Below are 12,296 nucleotides of genomic sequence, written 5' to 3'. Positions count from 1 at the left end.
GACTTATCTATAGAAGGGCATTATTATTTGCCTGCCCACCCCCATTGGAGCTCTTGCTTAATCCCTTATAAAGATGAGCACTCAGAAGTTAACTTGCTCTTGCAGGAATCATGACTTTTTCTTGCATTCCAAAAAGCACTGATAGATCAGCAGTCAAACCATTAAATGTTATAGGCTAAGGGTGGGATTTCCAAAAGTGCTGAAACATTGGCCCAAATTAGTTCCCAAAGCAGCAAATGCCAAAACCTCTCATTAGTTTCAGTGAGAGCAGAATTAGGCCAGTGCTGAGTGTTTTTTAAAAATCCCACACCACATTCACACCCAGTGTTCTACACTTCACCCAATGTAATTACATCACAATAGAATTCAGCCCTACATGATATTTTTGCTTTACCTGTGAGGTTTAAGGTTGATTTCAGAACATTAACTAGCTTTCTTCTGCCTCTGATAGTACTTCTATGCACTATTAATATATACCTGACTCAATGTATATTAAATGTTGAATAGGACTCCTTGTAAATCCAAATTTCTCTAACATTGTCAATTGAACAGTCATAATTCAGTGGGACAATGACCTCTAAAATGAGCTGTGGAAATCAGAGATAACCAGCATGCAAGGTAGCTAGATGTAGTTATGACTTTTTCAGGTAATGTACTGTAGATTTTATTGGCTCTGTAATTTGTTAGGTGGATTTGAGTCCTGAAAGTTATTTTATTAGTTTGATATTAAATGAAGCCAGGCTGCATTATTCAGATAACTGAAACAGAAGAGAAAACAATAGGAAACCTCTATGTGGGAACTGAACTATCCTCTACAAACTGTAATGGACGATGTAACGAACATATACGTGTAGAAACTCTGCCAAACAAAACAGAGTTATAGTTCAGTCACTAAATAGAGATTTGTAGGACTCGAATAATGTTAATGTTTATGAAAAATAAATAAAATGATATATAGAATTAAGATAATTCACACATTTTAATACTTTTAAAAATTAACTAAACATATTGGAGGGACATCGCATCAATATTATGAACAGGCATGCCCTATAATAGGATTTGATATTTTATGTAGTAAAATGTTGACGACAACCCATATCTGAGGCCCACTTTGTACAGTTAATAACTCGTAGATTCATCGACTTTAAAGCCAGAAGGGACAATTGTGATCATCTAGTCTGATCTCCTGCACAATGCAGGTCACAGAACCTCACCCACTCCTGTAATAGACCCCTTCCCTCTGGCTGAGTTACTGAAGTCCTCAGATCATGATTTAAAGACTTCAAGTTACAGAGAATCCACCATTTACTCTAGTTCAAACATGCAAGTGACCTGTACCTCATGCTGCAGAGAAAGGTGAAAACCTGCCCCCCAGGATCTCTACCAATCTGACCTTGGGGAAAATTCCATCCTGATTGCAAATATGGCAATCAGTTTGACTCTGAGCATGTCAGCAAGACTCACCAGCTAGACACCTGGGAAAGAATTCTCTATTGTAACTCAGAGCCCTTTCCATATAGTGTCCCATCTCAGGATGTTGAGCATATTTGATATTCATTTGTTCTTGTGTCAACATTGGCACTTAACTAACTCCTTTTCTTCCCTGGTATTTATCCCTCTGATGTATTTATAGAGAGCAATCATATCTCCCCTCAGCCTTCATTTGGTTAGGCTAAACAAGACAAGCTCCTTGAGTCTCCTCTCATAAGGTTGGTTTTCCATTGCTCTGATCATCCTATTAACCTTTCCCTGCACCTGTTCCAGTTTGAATTCTCATCTTGTTTAAACATGGGAGACAAGAATTGCACCAAGTATTCCAGATGAGGTCCCACCAGTGCCTTGTATAATGGTACTAACACTTCCCTGTCTCTACTGGAATTAGCTCTTCTGATGCATCCTAGGACTGCATTAGTCTTTTTCACAACCACATCACATTGACAGTTCATAGTCATCCTGTGATCAACTATTACACCTAGGTCTTTCTCCTCCTCTGTTGCTTCCAACCCCCAGCTTATAGCAAAAATTCTTCTGGTTAGTCCCTAGTGCATGACTTTGCATTTCATACTATTAAATTTCATCCCATTTTTATTACTCCAGTTTTCAAGGTTGTCCAGATCTTCTTGTATGATATTCTGGTCCTCCTCTGTATTGGCAATACCTTCCAACTTTGCGTCATCCGCAAATTTTATTAGCACACTCCCACTTTTTGTGCCAAGGTCATTAAAGAAAATGTTAAATAAGATTGGTCTTAAAATCAGTCCCTGAGGAACTCCACTAGTAATGTCCGTCCAGCCTGACAGTTCACTTTTCAGTATGACCCATGGTAGTGTCTCCTTTAACCAGTTCCTCATCTACCTTTCAATTCTCATATTAATTCCCATCTTCTCCAATTTAACTAATAATTTCCCACATAGAACTGTATCAAATGCCTTACTGAAGTCCAGGTAGATGAGATCTGCTGCATGTCCTTTGTCTAAAAAATCAGTTATCTTTTTAAAAAAGAGATCTGATTGGGCTGGTATGATCTACCTTTTGTAACACCATTTTGTACTTTATCCCAATTACCATTTACCTCTATGTCCTTAACTCCTTTCTCTTTAAAAATTTGGTCCAAGACCTTCTCTTGTTGCTAAGAAAGCTCTGTTGATGCTGGAAATGCCTAGCAGTTACACAGTATCTTCCTTCATGAAATACCAAAACTTTTTAAGCACACTCAGGACCAAGTAATCACCCGAAGGAAGTAAAAATGAAAGTCATATTCCAGCTGTGGACTTGGGATAGTGACCTTACAAGAAGTAAAATCTCTCCAGTAAGGATCATCACACTCTTATTCTCCTCACAGATACGCACACTGCAGGTTTGATGTGACCCATGTCACTAAAACATTTCAGTTAGTTGTTGGTAGCAGATATGCCTGTCAAAAGCCAGCCACTAAATAAAAGACCTGACATATGAAGTGACCTCCTCCAGTGACTGCCAGAGAAGAGGGGCATGACAGCCTGCAAGCCTATCCATTTTCGGAGGTGTTCTGACAATAAAAAATTGTAGTGATTGTTTTTCCAATCAGCACCCTCAAGCTACAGCTGATGTAGGAGATTTGGAACTAAATCTTTCAAAAACTGAGCAGTAGGTGAGAAACATGATTTCTAATATATATTTCTTGGGAGCGCTCTGGACACTGATCTCCACAGGGCTGGAACTGCCTGACCCATGCATTAGACCCCACTGTAGTTAAAAGATTCCCTTGGTGGGGAGGGGAGTTAATCAGAGACTCCCTGAGCTATTCTGCTTTCTTCTCAGCACAAAACTCAAAGCGCTAAACTGTACCTGCAACTAAAATTAGTCTCTTCTCTCTGTCTGAGTCAGGCAATCCCATCCCACTGAGGGGCTGAGAAGCCCCAGCTCATCATTGGCCCAGCAAACTGCTCAATCCCTGTTGGCCTCAGCAGAAGTTTCTAGCCCATTTTGTCCCCATCTCTGACTCCAAGCATGCAGGGAAATGGTGTGAGAGGGCTCCAGGAGCCATTATTATTGTAGTCCACAGGGTAGGACCCCCTAGAGGCTCAGTAAAGTGTTCCAGGAAATGGCAAACTTTAAATGGGGGTTACAATTGCAATGTGTTTTACTTGTGTCTATGCATGAAGATCAATTGAAAACATCAGCTACTGGGGTCAAATGCAGGGAGAGACTGTCCAAGGTAGCTAAAGTTTCAATCTAACATGGCTTTATGAACAAAAACGTTTATTTGTTTTTTTAAATGAATTGGTACATAGTCAGGGCAATCCCTGAAGCAGAGGTGCAGTGTGCTCCTTGGGATCTGCTCCAGTGAATAAGAAGGCACTTATTTTATAGATAAGGAAACAGGCATAGAGAAGTTTAGGGCCAGATTCTGAAACCATCGCATGAAGTTGTACTAAGATAATGGTGCAGAATCAGATGCTAAGGCAATGTCTAGACTGGGAAAATAGGCTGTGTTTTAAAGTGCATTGACTTCAACCAGTATTGACCACAACCAACTAACACATTTTAAAAACACAACTTACCCTGTCTATATTAGGTGCAAAGTCCTGTTTAAAATTATGTTAAAGCATGTTCCCCAACATGTTTTAAAGCATGGGCTCTTCTCCTACTTTAGACCTGGTGTAAGTGACTTGCCCAAAAGTATATAGAAAGTCTGTGGCAGAGCCTGCAAACTTTTTAGAAAATATTGTTGATTCAAATAACTAGCATAAATAAAAACCAAAACTTTGATACCAACGTTGCAATTAATTGTTAGCATTTTGCTAAGGGTTTGATTTTCCTCTGACTTAACCCACATAAATCAGGAGTAAATCAAGTAAACTCAGTGAAGTTACAAAGGCAAAACCAGGACAAGTGAGATCAGGATCAGGCCCTGTCTGTCATAGTGGTGTTTTTTTGAAGCCTCGATGCACATCATAATCTGCAGAGCATCCACACTCCTCACTTCTCACACTGAAACAGATAATTTTAACAGTTCAAAAAGCCCTGCTGGCTATGCAAAAAATTCTTTCTCACATTTACAAATGAATCCAAGGCTTGAAACTCCTCTGACAGGCAGAGTGGAGAAGGCTTTGAACTTGTGGCTTTTGCTGTATTTTGGTACAGTAGGGGAAGATACAGTAGAAAGAAAGCAGGATGATGGAGGGGCTTGATAATCTCTAGTTAAAGGGCTAGATAGCATTTCTATTTTGCCATTTCTTTTGTACTGAGGTTTTTCTGGTGTTTTGTTTTGTTTTTTGGGTGGGGGGTCGGGGAGAGGGAGGAATCAGACTCTATGCTGTGTAATTGAACTAAATTCTGAAAGGAATAGAAAAGAGAGAGGATACCAAAGCTATTTATCTTAATGTTAAATCAAAGACGAGGAGGCAGAATGATAAGGGAATGGGGTAATTAAGAGATTTAGGAAGAATCTCTTTAGATACTGGTGTGGCCAGTCCCTGACCTGGGCACAAGGAGGAAGGGTATATGAAGTAGGCTCTAACCATAATTGCAGCCGTTATTATTATTATTTATTTGTATTACCACATACATTACTGAGTACAAGAAATGCTCCTCGCTAGCATCACTAGCTGCCCTAGAGGGGGATTGAGAGGCATTTTGCTTCCTCCTGCACTGGTCTATGGATTGTGCCAACTATAGGGAGGAGCATATGTTGCTCCTCCTGCATTCTTGGAAATTCCAGGAGACGGTGGCTAGTGCAGGCCACTGGTTTAAATGCACACGCTGGCCCCTAGAGTAGCAGTATGTAGTCAATAAACTCACAGCAGAGCCTTGTGTACTCATCCTTTACTGCAGAATTGTCTTGCAGAATCCAAAGTTATGTTTCTAGCTCTTCCGTGAAGAAACACTTCCAAACATGAACCAAGTATGAACTCAGGAAGTGGGATCTGCCTGAGTGTGCAGACAGACTGAATCAATATTTTTAACCAATTCACTGCAGGTAATTTGAACAGCCAGACAATCTCTTTATTCCACACACCCAGATAATCTGCCACATCATACCAAAGCTAAAACCCCACCTGTCCACTCACCAAATACCCAAACCTCCAGCTTTCCCCGATCACTTATATAACAGTTGTGCATTTTCAATATAAATTTCTGCAGCCCACTGAAGATTAAAAATTTAAGGATATAATAAAATTCATTTAATTAAATATAAAAGAAGATTTGACAGTTATTGTTTTATTTATTTTTACATTTAAATCACTAACCCCCTCTCCCCTCTATTTTTCATTTATCTGAGGCCGCTGAAGGATCTCCAGTATTCAGGAGTCTTGGTGAAGAATTTAAGTAACAATAATTTGTGCATTATAGTGGCATGGCAGCCTCACTATAAGTTAAGGTTGCTTCATAACATCTATTTAAAGACGGATCTTTCTAAATCCTCTAAAATTGACATGCTTAGATGTATTTCTTTGAAAGTTGATGTGCCTTAAGAGGTTGCAGTGTGGAGTTAGTGACCCAAACTTGGAGTCATTTGAGGCACAGGTGCTGGAGCTGTGGTGGGCAACCTGTGGCCTGTGGGCCACACATGGCCCACCAGGGTAATCCACTGGCTGGTCGCCAGACAGTTTGTTTACATTTGCGCGGCTGGCCGCAGCTCCCAGTGGCTGTAGTTCACCAGTCCCAGCCAATAGGACCTGCTGGAAGCGGCGGCCAGCAAGTCCCTGCGGCCCGTGCCGCTTCCCACACCTCCCATTGGCCGGGAATGGCAAACCGCAGCCACTGGGACCTGCAGCCAGCTGTGAAAATGTAAACTAACTGTCTGACGGCCTGCCTGCGGATTACCCTGATGGGCCGCGTGTGGCCCATAGGCCTCAGGTTGCCCACCAGTGTTCTGGAGATATAAGATATAGTTGCAGGGTTTTTTTGTGTGTGTTTGTTTTGGGCTTTTTTTCCCCTCAGAGCTTGAGATCAAACTACTGATGTGGTGTGGCTCACAATAGTCTCAATCAAGTTTTCAATCAAGGTAGTGCATGGCACCCACTAAATCTTTGGAGGACCCAAATTAAAAACAGTATTTAAGAAAGTGTACATTTTTTATACTGTGCATCCATCAATATAGAAAAACAGCTAGAGGAATTCCATCCCCACAATTTTAAAAGGTTTAAACATAACTCTTGTGAGTGCACTAAAATCTGAATGGTTACTCAGATTGTTTTGAAATTCTCCCTCTGGTGGTTGTGGCCTGGAGTCAATCAGTCCTACTCTGGAGGTTTTTAATTCTTCACTTTGGTTTATTTTTAAATATTTACAAGGTGGATCTCAGGTTATGCATGAGTACTTCTCTTAAGCAAAAAAACCCTAAACTCACAATACAAAAGAAATACAGTTCCCTGCCCCATCCCTGGGGCGATGCTTTATTACACTGGCTTCTGGTTGCCAACCCTTCCCCAAACAGAAGTTAACTTGATTATTTCCCCTAAGGGGAGAAGAACAGCCTTCCACCTAGGAAGACCTTTTCTCCCTGCTGCCTTAACCCTGCTGCAGCTTGTTTCTCATCCCTCCCACCTCATTCTCACCAGAAGAGGGTTTTTTAAAAGGTCACCAGCAGCATGGGCAGCAAGTATAATAGCCTGGGAGACACTGTGCCTCCCCAAACAGCCAGGCATGGTTCCGCCCCCGTTCTGCCCCCCCCCCCCCCCGACTCTCCCTTCCTGCTTCCCGCTCCGTTTGGCAGCGACTCCAGTCTCCCTGAGGCTGCGCCACCCGCCCTCCCACCGCTTCGGGGCCGGGGATGCTGTGGCCACAACACCCACCCTCACGGTGCTCTGGGGCTGGGGCTGTCACGCTCATGAGATACTCAGTAAGGCCCCAACTCGTTAAGCACATGAGCATGTGCTTAAAGTGTTTAAAGCTGATATTCCCAAATGGTGGAAACAGGAACAAAACTAGTCATTTATCCATATCTTCAAACTCGGGGGATTCAGATGAAATGAGACGTTGGTTTGAACCAAAGCCACTGCTGAGTAAAAGTTTTGCAAAACCGTACTCGTCCTCTATTTCTGCATCCTTAATGCATTTCCAGTCGCACTAAAGCACAAGTAACAAGTTGCTTAGAGTTATCATACATGCACACCAGAACATCCTTGTTTAGACACACTTCACTGAAATATGCTGTATGTATTTTTACAATGGTCTTTAAAACTTACCCATATAGGGCTTAGTGCCAGCCATAGAGGAAGCTTTTTCTGATCCTTTGACTATAGTCGCTATGTTAAAGTCAGTGATGTGAACATGCCCTGAAATTAAACGAAACAAAGTATAAATAGAACTTAAGACATGCATATGCACATGAATCCTCCCTGCTTCATTGATATTTAGATGCTAATACGAAGAAATGAAATGGAAGATTTGTGCCTCTTAATAAAAACTAAATGGTCTGCCCAGGTAGTTGGAAAATAATGGAATGCAACTGTTGCCACCCAAATGGTGGAATCAACCCTTGTGCTGCTCTTTAGGTATCAGAGGGCTCCACTCTCTTGTTTGTGGAATGGTTCCCAGTGCTGAGCTCCATTTAGTGGTACCCCTGTTCCTGCTTCTACCATGGCTGCTACTGACAACATTTTTTCAGGGGCAGTAGCTTTTGTTCAGGAACAGCCCTAGGTTTTGTGGGGGCTATGTGGAGATATATGGGTACCTCTCCCACCTATAACCAGTCCCCTCCCCAACACCTTCATGTATTTGTGGCACCTGTCTACCTTCAGGTTCTCTTCAGATTATAGTGACCCCTCCATCCTGGTCCTTTTCTGAGTCTCCCCAGGCAGGGAGGAAGCCAGGAAGAAAGAGGCTATACAAGAAAATTCCATTTGTTTCTGATTCAGTAACCATAAGACTCAGACTGGCAGGAGTGCGTGTGAAGTCAGCAGACAGGCACCAAATGACCAGTTATTTGACAGCAGGGTGTAGGACAAAGGGTATGTAGCGGAAGTAGGCAGGTGCTCTCATACTCTCACTCACCATTCTGATTTGAACATAATGAATTGAGTTGGATGGTCCAAGCCTGCCACCATTAAGTTTTTCAGTAGGACAAATCACTGCAGGCTGTGGCTGACTCAGTCCTGTTCATCTGGCTGATGCCTTGGCTCCTACCTTGTGTGCCCCAGCAGACTGTGTGGACATGCCTGTTGACTACTGGTGTCATGCACCATGCTGGGGCAGACAAAATGGAGGGAGAACAAGCCAGAAAGCACAGTTAACATGTAGCTGTGGGAACGGAGGAAGTAGGGAATGCTAACTTTGTAATGGATTTTTGGTGTTAAAACCATGAGAGAGCAAATGAGGATGACAGCACTGTAGTTGGCTGCCAGGCTGGATTGACACACACAGAACACAGTTCTATACTCCCAGAAACCCTATGTGATGGGGTGTGCCTTGCACCTGGAAAAGAATGTGAACCAGTCACTCCTTGATCTGCACAAGCTGGCAACTGACAAGAATGACCCTCATTTGTGTGACTTCATTGAAAGAATTATAACATTCAAAAACCAGTCAGAGAACACTTCAATCTCTCTGGTCACTCGATTACAGACCTAAAAGTTGCAATTCTTCAACAAAAAAACTTCAAAAACAGACTCCAACGAGAGACTGATGAATTGGAATTAATTTGCAAACTGGATACAATTAACTCAGGGTCGAATAAAGACTGGAAGTGGATGTGTCATTACACAAACTAAAACTATTTCCCCTTGTTTATTTCCCCCCCCTACTGTTCTAGTCAACTGCTGGAAATGGCCCACCTTGATTATCACTACAAAAGGTCATCGTCCCCCCGTCCGTCCCCCCCGCTCTCCTGCTGGTAATAGCTTACCTTACCTGATCACTCTTGTTACAGTCTGCATGGTAACACCCATTGTTTCATGTTCTCTGTGTATATAAAATCTCCCCACTGTATTTTCCACTGTATGCAACCGATGAAGTGAGCTGTAGCTCATGAAAGCTTATGCTCAAATAAATTTGTTAGTCTCTACGGTGCCACAAGTACTCCTTTTCTTTTTGCGGATACAGACTAACACGGCTGCTACTCTGAAACCAGTCACTGTAGAGTAACCTGTTACCAAAGTTATCACCACTTTCATTCCTGTATAGTACTAGATTTCTAATATTGCTATCTACTTAATTGAATAGAATAAAACACAAATGAATTATGTTAGGACTCAACTTAAAGCTTCATATTAATTTTCTTTTATAAAGAAAATTTTCCTTGTCAGTGCAAAATTAAAGGCCCTAACCATTGAATCCACAACAGTATTCAGTTGCAGACTGCCCCCAGATGTGTGTGATGCTGAAAGCATTCTAGTGTGTTTGTCAAATAGCATATGATCTAGCCTGATGGTCCAGTGACTGTTTCAAAGCATGATACCTTATCAGTTACCAAGGGTAGAACTGCGGCTGAAATTTTCAGAGCTTCTATTTAAATTAATTGGAATTGAGCACTGAAATCCCCATGTAACTTGGATAATCTGTAGCTGTGCAGTTTTCCAATGTTGTTTAGCATTTTTTCCCCAGCTATCGTAGGGCGTAAGCTCCCAACAGGCCATGGCTGGTCAGGTGCTCAGATGCTTTGGGTAATGTGCACAGTATAAAAAGAAGATTGATGTATTATTGATTTGTATTATAGTAGTGCCTTGGGGCCCCAGTTGTGGATCCGAGTTCCATTGTGCTAGGTACTGTACAAACAGAAAAGTAATGGTCCCTGTCCCAAAGAGCTTGTATAAGATTACACACAAATAAAAACTACATGTTATTAATGTTAAGGTTGCAAAGTCAAGCATTGAGAAGTTAGGAAAATGCCAGAATTAAGGTTACATGTACAACTTTAATTCAGCCTCCTTGTGTATGAATTATGGGACAGTCTTTAATTACATGATTACGCACTATTTTTTCCACAGAACCCCTATCTCATTCAGTGCACAGGATGGACTTCGCTCTGGGGCTGAATCCGAGTTGTATAGTGAAGGAGGCTGTTGTCTGTAGGAACCCTGCATTCATTGGGTGTGTAGTGAATGAGTTGCTCTGAGTTCTGGTACCCAGCACCACACCTAGCCAGTTCATTTCTGGTAGATAAAGACTATGGGAAATGCCTTATTGAAAAAGATAATCATACTTCGTACAACCAGCTTGCCAATCTTGTGGTGCTAATGGCAACAGATATAAGCACTTCAAAATGCACAGTAGAATGAAAAACTACATGGATTGCTGTAGAATAATAGCCTCATTATTTCTTTGGCAGATAAATATTGAGCTCTGTAACTCAAATGATAGCATCACCAGTGATTGTCCCTGTTAGAGTACCAGACTGATGGCCTGTCACAGAATATCTATCACATAATATCCACCCAGACTGATGCAAATATTTGATTTACAATTCAAATTGTCACTCTTATGCTGCATTGTTTTCTCTCTTTCTTTTATTATATTTATTTTTTCATTTAACAAAGCTAAAACTACACCCCACATACTGTACCAGAGGTCTGCACATTTGTGGATATCATGTAGCAGACATGTCTTTTCATAAATTAAGGAGAAAAACCAGGAAGATGTGTTTTTCCTAATTTCTTTACATCTTGCAGTAGATGTACAAAAGCAGTAACACTGTCCATGCATATATATAGCACCTCTCAGCAGGGGATCTCAAGTGCTTATGAACAGCAAGGACTAGTTTTGCCTGGCACTTGTGTAGAGGCCAGACATAAGTGCCTGGGTCAATCTGAGTCCCTGAACTCCCTTCCTTCTCTGCCTCTTCAAAGATGCTAATTGCCTCAGAGGGAGTACGAAGCAGATGAGGACATGTTTCTGTCCCTCTTCTGCATTGGGCTGGTTGCTGGGGGATAGCAGTCTGTATCATCCCAAAGGATGCAGCGCGCACACACTCTCTGTGTGCCAGAAAGCACTTTCCATTCCCCATGTTCCCCCCGGGATGGTGCCACTCTGCTCAGGGCGGTGCCTCAATGGCATGATATGGTCATACATGCTTAAGCTTCACAATACCCCTCTGAGGTACAGAAGTGTTGCCCTGCCTGTTGTTAGGTGAAATTGCCAAGAGATCCACTAGCAGAAAGAGGATAATAGCACAGATCCTTACTGAGTTGATGGACATTCCAAAGTAATTTCTTAAAGTGGACCTGATTATATCAAAAAGATTCAGTGTGTTTGTGGAGTAGTAAAGCGTCTTCTAAGGAGCTCAGGGCAACACTGTTGATCCCGGTACCAAGAGAGGGAGAGGGTGAGGGGAAAATGCTGTTCCAAGGTACACTATTACTAAGAGATAATTCCAAAGAGACTTCATAGTTTCATATATTTTACGGCCATCCGGTGGTCTACTCTGATCTCTTGTACTCTGACCTCCTGTCATAGAATTTCAGCCAATTACTTCCCTACTGGAGCCCAATATCTCGTATCTAAGTAATGCATATCTTCCAGAAAGGTATGCAGTCTGGATTTGAAGACTTCAAGAGATGAAGAATGCACCACTTCTCTTGTTAGTCTCCTCCATTAGTCAAATCAATCTTACCCACAATACTCTATGTATTTTTGCTACAGCCATCACATATAGGAAAAGTAATGAAGGAAAACGTTGACGTGCAAAGTCTAGAATTTTTCATATTGGTTCAAAAAGTTAAGAACACTGTGACCCTTCTCTCTAGCTTCATAACTTCTGTCTATAAATGCCTTCTAGATGACATCTTGAACAAAATTAAGAGGATATTCAGGGTAATTGTGAAAAACATCATCAAACATTGTATCCTGGCACCTATTACAGATCTTAGGTACAA

The 12,296-nt window shown here is 41.7% G+C and overlaps 1 protein-coding gene across 1 annotated transcript in view; it reads right to left on the bottom strand.

Moving 5' to 3' along the window:
- The window catches only part of STK32B (serine/threonine kinase 32B), a 254,347-nt gene that overhangs the window by 57,492 nt on the left and 184,559 nt on the right, over positions 1 to 12,296 (bottom strand). Inside the window, exon 6 of the mRNA XM_073340132.1 lies at positions 7,674 to 7,763. Within this exon, the coding sequence (XP_073196233.1) occupies positions 7,674 to 7,763 (90 nt within the window). The remainder of the gene's footprint in view (positions 1 to 7,673; positions 7,764 to 12,296) is intronic.

Source organism: Lepidochelys kempii, chromosome 4 (assembly GCF_965140285.1).
Source record: "Lepidochelys kempii isolate rLepKem1 chromosome 4, rLepKem1.hap1, whole genome shotgun sequence".
NCBI classification, from domain to species: Eukaryota; Metazoa; Chordata; order Testudines; family Cheloniidae; genus Lepidochelys; species Lepidochelys kempii.
This window is presented reverse-complemented; position numbering and strand designations above follow the sequence as displayed.